The 20253-nt window shown below is 44.4% G+C and overlaps 2 protein-coding genes across 2 annotated transcripts in view; one reads left to right on the forward strand and one right to left on the reverse strand.

Annotated features, from left to right (window-relative positions):
• Positions 1 to 246: 246 nt before the first annotated feature.
• On the reverse strand, positions 247 to 13525 carry NDUFA8 (NADH:ubiquinone oxidoreductase subunit A8). Its single transcript, XM_046685398.1, has 4 exons — positions 13372 to 13525; positions 7523 to 7686; positions 4252 to 4417; positions 247 to 566 (listed from the first exon to the last, which is right to left on the reverse strand). The coding sequence occupies exons 1-4, from the start codon at positions 13420 to 13422 to the stop codon at positions 429 to 431; spliced, it is 519 nt and encodes a 172-aa protein (XP_046541354.1). The 5' UTR covers positions 13423 to 13525; the 3' UTR covers positions 247 to 428.
• Positions 13526 to 13684: 159 nt separating this feature from the next.
• The window catches only part of MORN5 (MORN repeat containing 5), a 32420-nt gene continuing 25851 nt past the window's right edge, over positions 13685 to 20253 (forward strand). The window contains exons 1-3 of the mRNA XM_046685412.1: positions 13685 to 13763; positions 17055 to 17202; positions 18899 to 19010. Of these exons, the coding sequence (XP_046541368.1) occupies positions 13717 to 13763; positions 17055 to 17202; positions 18899 to 19010 (307 nt within the window). The 5' untranslated portion in view covers positions 13685 to 13716. The remainder of the gene's footprint in view (positions 13764 to 17054; positions 17203 to 18898; positions 19011 to 20253) is intronic.

Here is a 20253-nt window from a genome sequence, read left to right on the forward strand (position 1 = left end):
GAGATGTTGCATGGGAAGGGTTGAGACTTCAAAATGTGTGAACACAGACACACCCAAGGAGCTCTCTCAGGTAACAAAGGCTTTCCTCTACACAGTCACTTCTCCGAGATCTAACGCGGCTCACCTGCCACACTGGTGAACGCCTTCTTAAAGCAGAGAGAGAGGAAGAGGCAGGACCACAAGAAAAAGCAAGGGAAGTCATCTTTAGAGGCCAAAGGTTATATAAAACATAATAAAATACAACTGTTTCCTTTAAAATTTTTAATGGCCAGGAAATGGTATAGAATAACTGCCAAGTCACATAAATTAACTTTTTTGTTAACGTTTGTGATCCCGGAAAGAACACTCTATCGGTCGATGCAAACTGCACAGGAGCTTCATCCGTCGTCGTCTGGGCGCGTGACTGAGTGTGGGCCATGGACCCATCTTTACATGGTCCAGAAAAACAGGCGGCTGCCATGTCTGGCAGGCTTCAGATCACCTTCTACCTCAGGGTTGGGCTCTGGTCTTGGTCTTGAGTGATAGGGGTTCTCTGGTAAAGGTCGATCTGTTTTCACTTTGGTGACCTGTGAGAGGCGAAGAGGAAAGAGGCATGTTAGATGAACGTTGGGTGGAGCAGTTGTGACCATAAACCCACCTCCCAATGTTTCCTCTGCTCCTGCTGCCCCAACAACCCTCTTCTTTGAAGCCCAGCAAATCACATTTAGACTCAGTTAACCCTTGAATAAACATTTAAGAAAGCCTACTTTGTGTCATTCCAGGTGGTAGAAGTTAGAGATACAAAAGGGAACAAGATACACACTGTCCTCCAGGGTCTCACAGCCTAGTGAGGGAGCCAGACAAGAAATCGACTTCTTATCGGAATTATCATAACTGAGACATGAACTGAGTGCTGGGGGAACAAGGACTCTGCCCATCTAACCCCGCCCGAAGGCCAGGGGCTGAGACTGTTTCTGAGGGGGTGACATTTAGCTTGAAGAACTTAAAGGATGAGCAGGAGCCAGCTGGAAGATTAGGGAGGGAAAGACATTGCAAGTAAACAAACAGCAGTAGGAAGACAGAGAGGCACGTCTTTAGAATGGCTGAGGCAAAGGCTGCCTGAATGGCGGAGGGAGATGAAGCACCCAACCAGGCATGAGGCTGAGCACATTATTCCATCTCATTCTCACACTCCTCGGAGGTCATTTGACAGAGCTTCACTGGGGCTACCGAGGAAAGGGCAAGACCTAGTTCTCAAAGCCAGATCTGCCCAGGCCAAAGCCTATGCTTTTAAATAATATGCTGCACTGGAAGGCAGGGGCCAGGCGATGAAGGGTACTGAACGATATGCAGAGTGTCTGAGTTTTCACCTGAGGGTAACAGGTGCCAACAAAGCAGGGAAGTAACTCAAACACATCTGCAAGCTGGAAGGTGTAGAAGCTGGGCTGGAGAGGGACACGACCAAGTCTGGAGAGCTGAGCCAACAGGCCAGGCAAGATGGTGAGCTGCGGTACCAAGGAGAGAGATGGAAGGTGTTTACACCCACGTTATCCCCTGATGGCCACAAAAATCTCCATCAGAAACCCAGCAGAAATTATTCTCATTTTAAACATGAGGAAACAGGCCCAGAGAAGTGGAAAGACACAAGCCATAATTATTAACAGTCTAGTTATCTAGTGGTCTGAACTCTAAGCTGCTCCATGTAGTACGACCAGATTAGTCTTCCCATATGTACAAACTCAAAAACCATTTACTGTGAATGGAGCTTTCATGTACACAATCACACAATTATTACTGTAAGCACCCTATGAGGCATTATTATCTTTAGTTCACAGATGAGGACCACGGAGGTTGACCTGTCTGAGATAAAGATCCATGGTAAACGTCAGAGCTGGAGCCCAAACCCAAGTTTTCTGACTCAAGTCCAGAGTAGTTTTTTGTTTGCTTTTACAACAGTGGTCTCATCTCTCTGCTATACTTAGAGATCACTAATGGTTCCTCATTGCTTGATAGAGTAATTCCAAAGGACCCCAGCTGGTATCTGAAGCTCCTTTAAGGAACTGAAGATAGCTATGAAACAAATCTAGAAAAATGGGGTTTCTCAAACTCAAAGTAATAAAAAGCCCCCTTTAAAAGACAAATTACTGTGGAAAGAACAATAAAACAACTTCCTCTTCTGCACCACACTCAGAGAAAAAGAACAGAAGCATGTGCTCAACCTAACTGCTAGGCAAACGACCCTGCGCAGACCACTTCACCTGCGCCTCCCAGCTCTAAAGTGAGGCTATTAGCTCCCAGGTTACTAGGATAATAGACACAAGGTGCCTGACGTTCAGCAGGTGCTCCATACGTTTTTCTCAATAGTAGTATTAGCACGATGATGGAGTTATGGGTGAGAGAACGCAATTCTGCCTAGGAGAGTCAGAAACCTCAAAGAACTTGACATCTCAGCTGAGACTAGACGAGTGAGCAGGAATTCACCAGCGGAACGCAGAAGAGAGGGCAATCCAGTGGGAACAGAACGAGGAAGTGAATGACGCTAAAATACAGGCTGTATCCAGCTGATAGCACCTTCCTAGAAAGAGACTGGATGCTAGAAAGAGTTAAACAACAATACTTTATTTTACAGGTTTTTAAAAATGTTAATACAAAGATTCAGGAATAAATATGCTTTCTTAACAGCACAATTTGTTAATTCTCCTTTCATGAGAGACAGAAATGAGAAAAGGTAGTTTTAATTGTTAAATGCATAAGTTCCACCACTTTCCAATTTAGAAGTATCAACTATTTAAAATAATTTGTTTAGTACAGCAAAAGAAGGTATCTGAAGTAAAGACAATCAAGGCAGATACAAAAAACATTGCTAAGCCATTTATCTACCTATGACACCAAGCTTAAGACCCAACTATGCACAGATACTATACACAAAGGGAAGGGAACAAAGGTTAATTGTGGACCATGTGCCAAGTACTAGGCTGAAGAGTTCCACAGATTCTCTGGCTTCATCCTCACAGAAAACTAGGGATTAATCCTGCACTCATTTTGCAGATGTGCTGGGATAGGAAATAGTAAGCACTTTGCTCAGGATTCCATAGCAATTAACTAGTGGAAGCAAGATTCAAATCTCCGATCTCTCTCCATTCAAAACCTGAGTTTTCTCCTCCATGCCTTGCTGCCTATGCTGTCCCAGAGGGAATGGTGGGTGACAAGGCTCAAGAAGCAGGGATGGGTCAGATCATAAAAGGCCTTATATGCTGTGATATGGAGAGGATGCTTTATCCTGTAAACAATGGGGAGCCCCTGAAAGGTTTTTAAAAACAAAGTGGTATTTGATCTATATTCCACACAGATCACGCCTATAGTGAAGATGTAATTATATCCTAAATTCTTCGATTTCAGAAGATGCACTGCCTTCTAAAATCCAAACTGATCCCCACCCCCCCTCCCAGAAATTCATGTAGCCTGGGTTAAGAACTCCTGTCCAAGAAGTGGGGACAGTGAGAGCATTAAAAAACATTCCAGGAGATGCTGATCTATAGGAACTGCTGACTATATAAAGGAAGAAAGGGTTTGAAGTGAAGAAAAAAGACATTGAGGTTTCTGACTCTGATGCTTCAACAGATGGTGGTGTCACAACTGAGATAGGATATACAGGAGAAAGAGTATGAAAACACACTTTGTAAACTACAGGCATGTACTCTTATCTTATGCATATTCCTGAAAAACCTGGCACAACTCTGATCCTATTTCCCACTGAATTCCACAATAACCTCAATGTTTCACCAACAGTGTCCCCTAATATTTTGCTATCCTCATCTATTCTCTTCTCTCCTTTTTGTGTGTGTGAGGAAGATTGTCGCTGAGTTAACGTCTGTGCCAATCTTCCTCTATTTTATGTGGGACACCGCCACAGCATGGCTTGACCAGTGGTGCTAGATCTGTGCCTGGGATCCAAATCTGCAAACCCCAGGCCACCGAAGCGGAGCGCGTGAACTTAACCACTACACCACCAGGCCAGCCCCCTCCCTTCTGTTCTTCTATTAGCTAATTAACCAAAAGCAAATCTGCACATGCTGAAAGATCTACTTAAAAGAATATTTCTATTAAATACATTCCCTTCTGGATTGTGTACAATTACTCTCTAATTAACCTGTTTGGTAAGTGTGGATTTCTCACATCATCCTGTACTCATAGAAGACCCTTTTCTGCCACCGCCTGCCTTTACCCACCCTTAGTGAGAGAGGGAGACCACCAGCAGGAAGCCTCTGTTACCTTTGACAGCTCCCCCAGGTCAGGCCGCACCCAGCCCAGCTTGTCCAGCACGCACTCGTCAAACTTGGCCTGCTGCTTGCGGCAGTGACGGAAGAGCTGCAGGCTGGAGTAGTCGATGCAGGTCCAGTACTCGGTGAAGGGCTCCGCACAGTGCAGCTTTATCTGCCTGGAAAAGTGGGTGAGGTTAGGGTAGCTCTGTGCAAAACAGCAAAAACCAGACAAAATGTGGGAAAAACAGGTACAGACCTCAAACACACAGCCCTGTTTTCTGAAAGGTGTGGGAGAAAATACTCTTATCTCACTTACAAGACAACCTGGACATCCTCAGGTTGAGAACCAATAAGTAAATCAAGATTTCTGAGAAGTAAGACCTAATTTCTTTAAGTAACACAAATAAATGAAAAGAAATGCCAAAAGATGGTGGTTAAGGTGCATTCATTTTACTCAGAGGAGAACTCCTCACTTGGGCCCTATTCTTTCCCTTAGATCCAATTCTAAAGATTATCAGCGTAGCAAATTGAGAAGAGAAGGAGGCATAATCAGAGATGGGCATGCTGACGGAAGTCAGAGATGACAGACAATGGCAAAGGAGGAGATAGAATTATAAAAAGCAAACACACAAACTAACAAGCAGATGATCCTGGGGTCATTCAGTGGAGAGGCAAACCGCACTACACTCCTCAAAGCTAAAGGTCCTTGGCCTATTAACGTAATCAGCAAAAGAGAGACTAATCCTTGTCATTAAAGTTAAATTATATTTGATGCTCTCTTAAGAAGCAAGGTAGGATATAATTCATTTTGTGACCACCAAAAATGGTTAAAGAAATAGTAGCTTTTGTGTATAAAAAGGATAAACCTCAATTATTTTGCAAAATACCTTCTCTTACCATTCAACCTTGCTAGTAATCAAATACACGCAAATTCAAGCAAGAATACCATTATTTTATCTAAAAGTCTTATCTGAGGCAGTGGAAGAAATGCAGAGCACCTCCATCCCGCAAAGGAATAATAATTATGAAGTGCTTGTTGTCATACTCCAAAAATCTAGCTACACTCAACACAGGAATCTTATTTAACCTGCCTCAGGAAGAACCTCAGAGAGGTGGAAGGAAATACTCAACGAAAATCTGCTTTCCATTCCTGCTCGGTTCCTCTCCTGGGAGGCAACCAATGTTACCAGCTTCTTATATACCTTCCCAGGTATTCCGAGTATAACCCTGGGGGTGGCGGGGTGTGCAACATGAAGAAGGACTATCAACGCCCTTGGGAGCTTTTCTGAATCCCCTCTAGCCTCACTGAGCTGGATTTCCATGGTACAAAATTGCACCAACCTAACCTCCACTGGAGAATCACTCTGGTAGTGACCTACCACCTCCAATGGGAGTTTTGTGTTCCTCCATTGTGCTGCAGCACAGGACGGGCTGTAACGCACAACTCTAGTACTTAGTCTATTCTGGAGCCTGTTACCCTGGCACCCACACCCAATGGACCATTATCTACTAACACCTACAAGGAGGAACGGCAGCAATGGGAAACTCCTCTCCTCGAGGCAGTGAGGCACCTGGGGAGCTTGTGAAATCCAAACATTTCCCACTTAAACATTCCACCTCTGGGCCAAAGGAGAAAGGCTTTGCCAAAGTTCTCTTAGAAAAGGAAAAATCTTACAAACACACATTCAACCTTGTTAACCATCAAATCAACGCAATTCAAGCAAGAATAAAATACCATTCTGTACCTATCAAATATTTAAATAATATGCAATGCTGGTGAGGTATTCCAAGATATAGTGCTGAGGACAGCATAAACTGACCCAACTTCAAAAATATGGTGACTACGGTTCAAGAGCCATAAATAATGTTCAAAGCCTTTTATGGAATAATCTCACTGCGGGGAAATTTATGCCAAGGAATTAAAAAATGAAAAAGATCTACAGACAAAAGTAATCACTGCAGATTTATCCAAAATTGGAATCAACAAGGATGTTTAATAACAGGAATTGGTCAGGTACATTATGGCTGGTTTATCTACTGATGGAATGTTACATAGCCGTTAAAAATGATGATCATAAAGACAATACAGCAACTTGAAAGAATGTTCCCAAAAGTTCCAAGAGAAAAATGAATACACACTACAACTTAAACCACAAAAATATCCTTGCATGTGGACAAAGACAGAAGCAAGAAAGAAGGAAAGCAGCTATTATGTGAAGGAATTTGATTTTTTCCTCTAACGTCATTGTAGTGGACATCTGTGCGTTTTACCCAGTCAGCAATTATTTCCCATTCTTCCGTAACATCCTTCTAATTCTCCTTTGGGGAACAACCCCTCCCTCTCTTTCATCAATGTGGTTTAGATGAATCTAAGTCTACTCCCACTTCAGGCCTGACCAATCACAGCATTTTATCTCCCAAAACACAACTGATTCAAAGATATGTATATGAAATCACCCAGCCAGGCCAATCACACTCAGTCCAGGGCCCTCTGCTCACACTCCTGGAGAACTGGCACTCTTGCTCTAGGTCTGCTAAGTAAGGAGCATAGCAGCTTGGAGCAGCTGGTGGCCGTTTGTGCTACAGCAAGGAAAGAGTCTCTGAAAATGAGTTCGACCGAAAGAAGCAGAACTAAGAGACGGGGGGAGAAAAGGAGAGGCAAAAAGACACGGAGTGGTTATGAAATTATTTACACCCTTGAATCCAGCCCTGCCTGTTGCCAGGCCTATTTCTGGACTTTACAGTTACATGAGCCAATTCGCTTCAAGTTGAGTCTCTGTCCCTTTTAAAAGAGTTCTGACTAATGTGGTTGTTAAACCATTTTTCTACAATTTGGATTTCTTCACTCACAGTATCAAGCATAGTGGCCTACCTAAAAGCTTAACTCTGAACATACTTTTCCTTCCATCCTAATTGTGTGTTCTACAGTAATGATAATGGTAACAATCTACTGAATACCTGCTAGCAAGCACTGTGCTGAGTTGTTTCTATGTGCCTTTTCAAACTTTTCATAACAATCCTATATAAATAAGATAGGTATTATTCTATAATTTGGAAGTTGAGATTCACAGAGATTAAAGAACTTGCCAACCAGTAAAAACAAATAGAAATAAATATCATTTTTTGTGTGCTTATTTTCGTCTATCTGATTTCAAAGCATTGCATTTCTCACTAAAATTAGTCATGAAAATTATCCTTCCATTTAATTAGTAGGATGTTCACCAAGATACACATAGCTTAATGTTTCAACCAAACAGGCATTGATGTGAAAAGATTTTTACCTAAAGAAGTCCAGAGCACACTTGTTAACAAGCTTGCCTTCCTCTAAACACCGCCTCGGGTCTTTCTCTTCCCAGCGGCAGAGCATGAACTCCTTGTTGGGCTTATCACACTGAGCTCCATAGTGATGGGCAGCGGCTTTCAGCACAGAAGAACTGACCTTCACCTGCGGAAAGGAACAATGGGAGAAAGACCACAGATTTGTGACCAGGACATCACTTCCCAACTTCACCCCATGCTGGTCAAAACAGAGGAAACACAAAGGGAGCACTGTTCTGACTTCGCCAAGAAAATTAAAGACAGGGACTGCCACAATAATCCTTCAGGGTCTACAGTGCTTGAGAGATCACATGTGTGAGTTTCTACACCTTCTTAGGTTGACACGACTATCTCCATCTTAGACATAAGGGAACCGCAGCCCTAATAGAATCCTTAGATCTTTATGCTGGAGAAAGTGGAGCTCTGGAGGGAGATGGAGGCTTCTGGGATGTAAGGGGAGGAACCCACTCTTGGGGAGCTTAGAGGAGTCTCCCTCCAAGAAAAGAGTCATAGTAGAAAGAAAGAATTCCCAGAAGACTACAGATTCACAGAAGATGAGAGACTGGAAGGGATCAGTAAGAACATCTGTCCAGCAAGTTATTACTGATAATGAAGTACTAAAATTTGTGAATTTTTTAAACTATAGAGTATATTCAAGGTAGCCATCCTTGTAACTATCTTAGTCTCACTCACTTGCATTCCAGTACATTTTCTTGAGAAACACAATGTAGTTACAGCTGGCTCACAAGGAACGGCACACCGTCCAGGGCCTATCTCATAGCTGCTGATGCAAGGGTCCTGCCGGCCTCTTTCTGGATCAACCTTTCCAGGGCCAATACCAAAATGTTTCAATTCTGTAACTTAACAGAACATTTTGTTGTCTGGGAGGACCATCCTCATTATTCTTCCTTTTCAAAATCGTCTCAGCTATTCTTCCAGATGAACACCCCTCCCCTCCAATAATTTGCATCGGAATTGCATTGTTCAGTTATATATTAAATTAGAAGGGAACAGGTACTTTTATAATATTGGGTCTCTGCTCAAATTTTACTTCCTCAGAGTCTTTCCCTAATCATCTTATATAAGCGAGCATCAGTGGTCAGTCTACGTGTGACCACTAGAACGCAGGCTCCAAGAGGGGAGGGATTTTGTTTTCAACAGAGATCCAACAATGTAAAGACGTCAATTCTTCCCAAACTAAACCATAATTAATTGCAATGTTTACTAGGCTCACCCAGCACCCAAAATAGTGTTTGCATAAGTATCTGCTGAGCACTCACTCTGTGCAGGTACTGGGGATGTAACAGTCACAAGAGAGGAGAGAATTAGCCTTCTCATTCAGAACACAGTAGTTTCCCCATTTATTCAGCTCATTCTTAGGTCCTTCGGTTAAAATTGTAGTTTCCTTCATATAGGAACCTGGCACATTTCTTGTTTATTCCTCGGTATTGTAACATTTTTGACACTATCTAATAGGATATTTTCTCTATTCGATTTCAAATTGGTCACTGCTCATTTGTACGCGGGATCTTCTCTCTAGTCGTCATACTGAACTCTTGTCAGTTCTGATACAAAACTCGAGAGGATCAACTTCCACTTACAAATAAAAATTGCCTCTCTCCCTTTCTAATATCTACATAATTTTTTCTTCTTTTTCTCTTTTCCTATCTTATTGCTCCGACCAAAACCTCCAGGATAACACAGATGAACAGTGATGGTAGTGGGCATCCTTGCCTTTTTCTAAACTTTAAAGCACAATTTGGTATGGTATTTGCTCTAGGTGTCTGGGATATAGTTGTTTGGATATTCCTCATTAAGAAAGTTTCTTTCTAATCCTAATTAGTTTTGTTTTACTGTTGTTGTTTTCCACTGTTGTTCAGGAAAGACTGAAATTTTCAGGTTTCTTTTTCATTAATCTATAAATGTAATGTAGAGCATTAACAAATTTTCTAAAACTGACCCATTGCATCTAGAATAAAATCTAGTCTGTCATAGTGTATGATGCTTTAAGATACCACTGGATTTGATTTGCAAATATTTTATTAAGGATTTCTATGTAAGAATAATTTTATAATTATTACTTTTATAATAAAAATTTTATAGTTTTGTTTTTTATGACTTTCACACAGCTTAGGTAATTATTAATATGATAAAAGGCAAGGAAAGATGAAGAGAGTAATTCATCTACACACTACAGGATGAGGAGAATAAACTCTTATAATTATCAAAGCAAAGGTGAACTTCCGATGTAAGTGGAATTTGCCATGACAATTCTAATAAATTTGTTTTAAAAAATCTGTAAAATTTTGTATTACAGTTTTTGATAATAAGAGTTTATGTAGGTTGAGTGGTACACACTTGCTATATTACGTATAGAGAGCTAAGAGAAGAAAAATCAGGACTCGATCTTTTTCTAAAGCTTAATATATTTTAAAAATTAAGTTAGCTATATTTACTTCCTTGTCAAATGCCTTAGAATATCTTCAAGTAGCTGACTGAATTACCCAAAGGCCTTCAGAGCTATCAAGCCCCAAAAGTGCCTACGGCATTCTCTGCTTCACTTTCCTACAAATGTAAAGGTCTTATCAAAACGTAAGTAGACCCATGTTGTTGAGCATGTCAAATATGCTTACCACAGGGAAACAAAGGATGAGAACCACTCACTGATTCTGTTTCCCGAGGGAAAGGAGAGACGTGCTCAAGATGACAGCAGGTCAGTGACAGCCAGAGAACTGGAATCCAGCGACTGTGACCTCCAGTCAAGCCCCTACCCATCACATCCCCACCACTGAGGAGGCAAAGAACTTCAGATGGCACCATCGGCCCTCACCTGCCTCTTCACTGAGGCTGATGAATCCCAGCAGAAACAACAGCCTTTCACAGCTGCTCACCGCGAATACCCTCTCAGATTCATTCCGCTCCCTTTGTCTCAAAGAACACAGAATTTCAACGTCCTTCCTCATTTATCCTCACAACAGCCTCAGTGCCCAGCAGGTTTAGACAGTCTGCAGGTGGGAGAGGCGGGCAAAAAAAGTCTTACAATCCACAACCAATCTTCCAGTCTGTTCTCTCTCCCTTAAACCATGTCCTCACCTCTTATTTTAGTACTTAATTTACACCACAACTTATACTTTACTTAATTTATGTAAAATGAAGGATGATGGTACTTATTTGATAGAACCGTTATGAGGATTAAATGAGTTAATACATATGAAACTATTAAGAACAGTGGCTAGCACACAGAAAGCACATCAGAAATATGAGCTATTATTTTTACTCAAAATTGTCCATGTGTACAGGAGTTTCCAGCCCAAAGCTTCCGACTTTTTCCACAGGGATGTGTCATAATTCAAAAGTCAGTGCGGTCCAAAATATGTCTAAGTGCCTCTCAGACCTGCTCCTTCTGGCTTCCCCAGCCCTACCATCAAGCTGCAAATCTGACAGATTCCTCAACCTTTCTTGCCTCTGATATCCAACTCGTTGCTAAGTCTGATCAATTCTAGATAAATCTGTTCTTTCCTCTCTGGAGGCACAGTCATCGATTATGCTGGGGTCATTAACATCTTCCTCAATTATTTCAACAGCCACCAGGACTAGTCTCCGTGCTTTTCTTTTCTTCTCTTCAGTCCATTGTTCACAGAGCTGCTGGAGTGATCCTCCTAAGAGACAATTCTTATTTCACTCTATTAAAACAAATTAGCAAGAAAACCTTTGAAGGATTTAGCCTTAACAGCGGAATAAAGCCTAGACTTCCTAAGGGTATTCAAAGCCTTTTGGATCCAAACTCTTTCCAGCCTTCTCACCCACAACCCTTCAAAAAGGGACTATCTCCTGTTCTCCCAAAAGACGGAATCATGTTCCCAGAACCCACTTTTGGCCTCCTGTATTTTCCCATTTCCTTACCTTTGCTCAGATTCTACTCTTGCTTACAAAGTTATTCCTTCCATCTCTGCCTATAAATGCCATTCGTCAAGTGCCACGTACCAAGTCTCACATTATGCCCAAGAAGTGCTTTCTCTGTTCCCTTTGTAGCTTCAGAGAATTATACAGCTGGAATCACTTCATCTTGCAAATAAAATAACTGTGTCTGCAAATGCGAGGAGTGACTAATCAAGGTTAACCAAGTAGTTAGGCCTAGAACTTAAACCCAACTTCAAATCCCACTCTCTTTTCTTAAGCCATGTCTGCCCCTCTTCCATAGCATCTAATCATACTCTGTCTTGCATTTTAGTTATTTATGTAATTATCTGTTTCTCAATTCAACTACGTGAACCCTCAGGGCAAATTTATTCTAGATATTGAAGACTTGCGGGAGGTAGAATCTCAGATGTTTGCTGAACCAAATTAAAGTTCCAATGAAAAAGACAGCAACTCAAGACCAACACAGCTTCACAGCTTCACAGTGGGGCAAACAACAAAAGACTGACTGTTGGCAGCACCCCCCACCTGTTAGTAAACATCACTATATTATAAAGTCCCTGAACACAGCTAAGAATGTCATCTGAGAAAAATAAGACTTGCTATTCTCACAGGCATCTAAGAAGATTAAGTGAAGTAATGTAGGTAAAACAACACAGTGCCTGGGATATCACTTCTGGCACAGTTTTTAGTCTTGCCCTCCTTCTCCTCCAATGTAGCCTGATCTTTCTACGACCCAGTCCTGCCATGACACTCCACTGCCTTAAAATCTTCCAGCTCTCCCCACCACATCACTTACAGGATAAAGTCTGACCTTGTGGAATGTGCTTCCCAGTCCTGTCTCCACCTTCCCGCCGACACAAGAGTCATGTCAAACAGCACTTTCTCTCTAAACACAAAAGGTTCTGCTAAGCCTTCTCACTCTTGGGCTTTTGAGCGTAATACAGTAGTGTAAAAGCATGGGTTTTAAACTCAGACCTGGGTTCACATTCCAGCTCTGTCACTTACTAGTGATGTGTCCTTGGGCAAATCACTTCTACTCTCAGGACCTGTTTCCTCATCTATAACACGGAGAGACCAATCATATCCTTCCTCATACTGGTGCTGGCAGGATTCGATGAATTAATGCATGTAAAGTAATTAGCATCCCGTCTGACATCTAGAAAAGGCTTGACCATGTTTGCTATAATTACTATTATCCTGTCTTTACTTCACTTCTCACAGCATTAACTACTCTGTACTGTAACTGCTTCTTTATATGTCTGTCTCCCCATTAGATTATAAGCTCTATGAGGGCAAAAACTATTATCTTTTATTTTCCAGTGTATGTGCATATAGTCATTATTCAAATGCTCTCTCTTGAATAAATGAATGCTTTAAATGTCCTATTACCAAACACCTTCCCAGGGCTGTTAGCAATGTCGCTCTCCAAGACCATCTCCTTTTTCTGCGGTTTCCTAGCTCCACTCTAATGTACTCTGCGCCAACGATGCTACTTTAAGGTGAGTGTCTCTCTCCCTCGACTGTGAGCACCCGGGGTTGCATACTCACTTCGTAGGGAGGTCTGAGTATTAAGTGACATCAAGTAAGTAAAGCGGCCCTGGTTGGTGCTTAATAAAAAGTACTATTATTCACGTAAAGGAGAAGCAGATCGCTGTGGGGGAGGGGAAAAGGAGAAGAGAGTTCTCTAGAGCCACTGCAGGATGGGGTGGGGGTGAGGCGATTCCCGGAGCTGAGGAGGGGGAGTCTGGTGGTCGACCTGTGTATATGCTGGGGGGCATAGGTGGGGTGGGGGTCCAGGGCCCAGGGTCCGCTGAGTCGAAGCACGGCTGGGCCCAGGCCCAGGAAGCTACAGCCTTATGCCCCGCTTGCCTGTTCTCCGGACGAGCCTCACCTCCTGGACTTTCAGATCCTCCAGAGTGGGCAGCTCCACTATCCCCGGCATGACGGCTGTAGCCCAGACCCCGAGGAGCCGCCCGCAGCCGTGTCTCCCCCGTCTCCTTGAACTCCCCTTTCGACCGCCTTGGGCTGCCTAGCGCCTGCGCATGCGCAGCCGGCGGCACGCAGGCGCACTGCTCCACCCAACCGCGAGACGCGGAGTGTGCGCGAGGCCGGGAAGACAACTGGGCTCTGGGGGCGGGGCTTCGCGTCAGCTCCGCCCATCCCGCTGGTTGTCATGGTGAGGGGGGGATACACTGAGACTCCGGGATCGCAACAGCTGAAGCTTGAGGCGGGCGCCATGGAGTACACAGGGAGCCAATATATTGGGGAGTATGTGGATGGGAGGTAAGGCCTCATTTGATTCACTGTGTCTTGAACGTCTGTGACTGGAAAAAGACGGTAGTCTTTTTGCCTTTGCAAAGGGCCTTGTACCAGACACTTTCACAACTTTATCCCTTTTAAACTGGGACAACCCTTTCAGGTGGGATTGTTTATTGCCATCTTACAGTTCAGGAAAATCAGACCCAGAGAAGTAAAGTTACTTCCTCAAGGACACATACCTAATAAGTGGCAGAGCTGAGAAACATTTATTCCTTATAGGTATTTGTGTGTGTGTGTGTGTGTGTGTGTGTGTGTGTGTTTGCTATCTGCCAGTTTTAGATATGGGAATAAGAATATTAAAAAATGTCAAGATCTTTGCTTTCGTGGAGCTTTTAGTCTAGTTGGTGTATTGCTAATAAACAAATAAATGAGAAGATAATTTCAAATTGTAGCTTTGCCTGAATCTTCCCCTCTTCACAGCAACACTATGAAAGAGATACCATCATCCCCATTTTACAGATGGGAAAAGCGAGGCTCAGAGTAATTACATACCTTGCCAAGAGTCACCGAGTTGACATTTGGCAGAGCAGGGATCAATACCCAGGTCAGACCTCACAGACCATGAGCTTTCTACTACAGAGCTGTGCTGCTGGGCTCCTACAGAGGATGCATCCAGTTGGGACAGTCCTTGAAAGCTTCATGGAGGAGATAATATTTGAAATGGGCCCTGAAGGTTGGGTGGGATTTAGGTGGGTGGAGATGCAAGATGAAGAATCTTTCTAGACAGAGGGAACTAAAGAGCAATAGCTCAGGGGGCTTGTAAGGGGAAGAGCAGGCAGTTTAGTTTGGCTGGAGTGTAGGCTGTGTCTAGAGAGTGGAGGCAGAAGATAGAAAGATGGGCCTGTGCTCTGATGTAGAGAGATTTGAATACGGTGCACAGTTCTCTGGGCAGAAGGAGCCACTGATAGATCCGTGGTAGGGCTGGGCATTAGGAAATCTAATTTATTTTATCCTGGTGTCCCTCCTCATAGTGCATATGTCTGGTAGGCACTCAGTACATTTTGACGGAATGATTTAATAAGAGAACAAACGAATGAATGAATGAATAATATTTGAGGTATGGTAATCATATCCTCATTATGGATTGAAATCTTCATTATAGAGTAGTTCTCTTTGTTCCTTTGAACTTACTTTGAATTTGGAATGAAGGCTTTTCACCTTGAATGAATAAAAGGAAAATGAAAGTGAAAACGAGGGAGAGGACGGGAGGAAAGGAAACCGGGAGGGAGGGAGGCAGAGTGGAGATGGGGAGACCAGGTCAGAGCCCATCGCAGGTGTCCCAGTAAGAGGCAGCAGGACCCTGGGCCAAGGCAGAGGCAGTGGAGCTGCAGGAAAGAGAAAAATTTCGGAGAAGTTTGGGGATTTCATTACCAGGACTTGGCAACTGATTGGCTCCCGGTCCCACTCAGAGACTGCTTTCAGTCCCCGCCCAGTGCCCAGCTCCAGGCTTCGACCTGGAGGATTCTGATACCATTCATGGAAACTGAGAACTCCGAGGAGGGGCTCCTTTGGAGGAGGAGAGGATGCGTTCCATTCTGGGTGAGCTGGAGATTTCTGTAGAAGGTCTGAACAATCAAGTCTAATTTGCAGTTTGAAAAAAGGGGCCTGGGTCGAATCTCAAAGAAGGGTTTAGTTGGAGACTGTGCTTAGAAATGATAGATGTCATCTCAGGCAAAGAGGTGGAGGGAAGAAGGAGAAGAGGAGTTCTGTCTCCTCCCACGTCTTCAGCAGAATAAGAGCAAAACAGTCCGTGAGCTCTTACTAATGTGCCAGGCATTCTGCTATTGTTTCATGGCCATTATTTCATTCAATTGTCTCAACAACTTTGGGGATTGGGGTGTTGTCATTATCCCCATTTTACAGATGAGGAACTCAGGCTCAGAGAGGTGAAGGAGCTTGCCCAAGGTCACACAGGCACAGAGAGGTGGAGCCAGATCTGGACTCCAGGTTTGCATCTCTCAAAAGATCTGCCTTAACCACAGTGCTCCCCTGCTTGGGGCCTGTGCCACAGTGGCATCTTCTGTCATCCATTCAGTCAGTTCACTGGCCCTTCTGTTTCCTTCATTCCTTACTCAGTAGATGTTGACGGAGCACCTGTTTAAGAAGAGACATGATTCTAAGAGCGGAAGATTCCAAGGTCTTCCTCTCAAGAGGCTTTGATTAAATAGGGGAGATGAGGTATACAGTTCAATGCAAGGCAGAAAGTGCTCACATCCAACAGAGGTACCAAGAAAAGCCTAAAGAATGCCAGGGTTGGGAGTGGTGGCTTCCAGCTAGTGGGGAATAATGGAGACGGAATGAAGGAAGGAAGGAAGGAATGAAAGCACATTTTGTAAGCTCTCACTATATGTCAGGCCTTTCACTGGAAAACCGTTATACGTTATCTGGGTTCAACTTGAGCATTAATCTCAGACATTTCACACACAAAGTAAGTGCTTGAGCTGGGGGTCCCTGCCCTGTGCTCTGGAGGGGCCTGTCTTCCGCCTGCACAGCGCTTACCACACATTACATACTTCCTTAACTGTGTCCCCCTCTAGCCTGTGGGCTCCCTCGAGGGCAGGGACTGCATCTGTCTTGATCACTGTTGCGTCCTTGTTGTATCCAGCAGAACAGACTCGGCACATGTAGCAATACTGGTATATCATGGGTGCTCTGTAAATATTTGTTGGGAAAAAAGAAGGAAGGATGGAAAGAAGAAAGGATTAGAAAGAAAGGAAGGAAGGAAAACAGACAAACAGAGGTTTAGGAAAGTCTCCAAGATGATACATCTAGGAAATGGTGAAGTAGTATTTAACCCATGTCTCCTGTCAAAATTTCACACTTTTCCAAGTTTCCTCCTTGTGGTATAAAGGGCAGGGCTGGGCTAGTCACAGGGGACAGGGAAGGTGCAGAACCAGCTGCCAGGAAACCTGGGCCTGGTCTCTTTGCAGTGCTTACTGTGTGGCTTTGGACTCATCCCTCCCCTCTCTGGGCCTACCCGGGGTGTTTCCTGGGGCAGCATGAACTCCAGGATGGCCTCTAGGTGAGGGGGGAGGACAAACAGACCAAACTCTGCCCCACCCCCCCCACCTTCAACAACACAGACCCTCTAATTTTTGAGCTTTCGAGGGAAACAGAACAAAAATTTTGTTTTTGAATAGAATATTGCTGGGACAGTAACCTCCAAGGACCCTGAGGATGAGGTTCCTGTGCCTGCCTCTGATCCTCCGGCCACCGCGCCGTGCAGGGCTCAGTGGTTTCCCTGTGTCCTTACAGGATGGAGGGCAAAGCTGAATACATCCTCCCAACCGAAACAAGATACGTCGGGGAAATGAAGGACGGCATGTTTCACGGCCAAGGAACCCTGTACTTTCCCAGCGGGAGCCAATTCGATGCCGTTTGGGAAAACGGATTGGTCGTAAAGGTGATCAGCCTGGGGAGGGGAGCTGCAGAGGGTGCGGCCTGGGACAAGAAGAGCCGCGCCTCACGGACCCCCTGCTCTCCCTGTCTGGTGCCTTCTTCTCTCCTCTGCTCCCTCTCCCAGGGCTCTGGATCTCTTCCCTCTCTCCCTCTAGAGAGGTTGTGATGACTGTGAATCCTGTTATGCCACTAACAAACTGTGTGACCTTGGGCCCATGACTTTCCCTTTCTGAGACTTGTGTTTCTTGTCTGCCAACTGGGGACTATAGTTGTATTAGTTTCATATTGCTGCTGTAACAAATGACTATAAACTCAGTCCCTTAAAGCAACAGAAACTTATTATCTTACAGTCCTGGAAGTCAGAAGTCTAAAAGAGGTCAGCAGTGCTGCATTCCTTCTGGAGGCTTTATGGGAGAATGCATTTCCTGGCCTTTTCCAGCTTCTAGAAGCTGCCTGCTTTCCTTGGCTTGTGGCCATGCATCACTCCGACCTCTGCTTCTGTGGTCGCATCTCCTTCTCTCCCTCTGCTTTTGTCATCACTTAGTCTTCCATCACCGTGGCCCTCTGGCTTCCCTCTTACAGGGACCCTTGTGCTTACATTGGGCCCACCCAGATAATGCAGGATAATCTCCTGTTTCAAGATCCTTAACTTAATCATATCTTCAAAGTCCCTTTTGCCGTGTAAGGTTAACTTATTCAGAGGTTCCAGTGATTAGATGTGGACATCTTTGGGGGACCATTATTCAGCCTGCCACAATAGTGCTAGGCACCTCCTAGGATGGTTGTGAGAGTAAATGAGGCAATACACATGAGCACTTTGCTCAGTACCTGGCACATAGTAGGCACTCAATAAGTGTTCACTCTTAGTATTACTGCCGCCACCACCACTGCTGTCATGGTAAGTCATCTAATCCAAGGGTCCTTAACCTGGAATTTGTGGAGCATCAACAGAATTCAGGGAACCAGTGAAACCTCTTGATTTATATACAAAAGTTGCCGTGTAGAGGGGACTCTGTCTCTGGGGAAAGATCTACAGCTCTCATCAGATTCACTAAGGCTGTGTACGAGGGACAGCTCATGACCTAAAAAAGGTGAGGAAACATTCTTTGTTCTATAGCTTGGAAAATCTAAGCCCCAGGAAGGGGAAGTGACTTACCCAAGGTCACACGGTGAATTCATAGTGTTGGAATTTCCACCCATGTTTCCTGATGTCCAGGCCAATGTGAAGTCCACATCCTGGGGCTTCCATCAGTGTTAAAGCAGCAAAAGCAGAAGGTAGGTGTTTGGACAAAGGGCTGTGACTGATGCCTCTGACCTTTTTTAGCTGTGATAATAATAAAAGAATAATAATAACATTTATTGAGTGCTTACTATACGCCAGGTACTATGCTAAATCCTTTACACGTACTATCTCATTGAATCAACCCTATTAAATATATAACATTATTATCCAGTTCCGCAAATGAGGAAACCAAGGGTAGGTCATCTCCCCAAGGTCACACAGTGAGTTGCCATATTTTGAGTGCCAAGCCCAGAGCTCAGCGCTTTATAGCCATTCCTTCTAATCGTCATAGCCATAATAATTGTGATAGTTAGCACTTCTTTTCTGAGGCAATGAGAAAGCCACCTCTTTCCTTGACATCTGTCCTTCTTGGCAAAAGGGCTTCCTCAGACCCGTGTGTGTGCTGCCTGTCTTCCAGGGCGAGTACACCTTCTCGGATGGGCTGCAGTATGACGCTGAGTTCTGGCATTATTGTGACAGCTACGATCGGAGGTTTTACACTGAGATCTGCCACGGCTTGAAGCCTGCAGGTACCCAGAACCCTACCTTTCCTTCACACCTCTCTGTGCCTCAGTTTCTGTTCTGCAAAATGGGACAATAACGTCATCTACCTCACAAGTCCGTTGTAAATAAGAGAATACTTGTAAAGTGTTTACAACAGTGTCTTGCGCACACAGCAGGTACACGGTACATCTCAGCGGTTGTCACTCGTAGTACCAACTGTGACACTGAAATTGACCAACTCTGAAGGTGCGATGCTCTGTGTTTCAGGCGCTGAGTGAGGCTCTCTGTAATCCCTGTCTCATAGAATCTCCAGGTGGCCCTGCCATGTCTGCCTTCCTAGTCTCATGTCATAGAGGAAGAAGCTGAGGCCACAGAGTCCCAACACATTTCCCAGGGGCAGAACTCACGTTGAAGCCCAAGTCTTCCTTTCTGAGGTCCCCTCTGTCATGCTACCTTCCTGCAAAAGTCGTGTTCCATTAGGGAGGGTTACATTTGGGCCTAGAGCCTTGATTCAGAGTCTGGATTCAGAGAGCGACAGCTGAAGGAGCTCATCTGTGTTTCTGAGAATCATGTGAAGTCAGCTGAACCTTGAGAGCATAGTCTTTTGCACAGCTGAGACAATAGATCCAAAATGACAGATGGGAAAGTGACTTTGCAAACTGTCAAAATAAACCCTAATTTATGGGATAATGCAGGGTGGTTGGCAGAGCAAGGAGCCAGAAGGTCTGGGTTTGAGTCCTAGCGCTCCCTGTCGATAGTGGGATGAGCCTGGGCAAGTCAACATCTGTGAGGACAGAAACCTCCAGAAAGCACCCAGCTTCCTCCGTACCCATATTTGGTTGTCCCTCAACTGGTCTGCACTGAATTCATTACCTTCCCCCCCAGCCCACCCTGCCCAGTGACTGCTCCCTGAGAGACTGTCACTCCCGTCCACCTAGGTTAGCCTGATCCTGCCGTCTGCTTCCCCCGTATGCAATCTCCAGTCCTGTGAACTCTGCCTCTTAAATACATTCATTCATTAGTGCATTAGGCAGTTGTTTACTGAGCACCCCCATGTGCCAAGCCGGGTTTCCTTCATCCTCTCCGCCACCGCCCTGTTCGAGACCTCCATCCTCTCCCCTCGATTCTCTGGTCTCCTGAGATCCACGCTTCATCCCCCTCTGGGCTGTTCTCCACTCTACGGTCGCTTCCATCTTGAAAAACGTGAATCTGATTGCCCCCTACACACACACACACACACACACACACACACACACACACACACACACA

Source organism: Equus quagga, chromosome 1 (genome assembly GCF_021613505.1).
Source record: "Equus quagga isolate Etosha38 chromosome 1, UCLA_HA_Equagga_1.0, whole genome shotgun sequence".
Taxonomy (NCBI): Eukaryota; Metazoa; Chordata; class Mammalia; order Perissodactyla; family Equidae; genus Equus; species Equus quagga.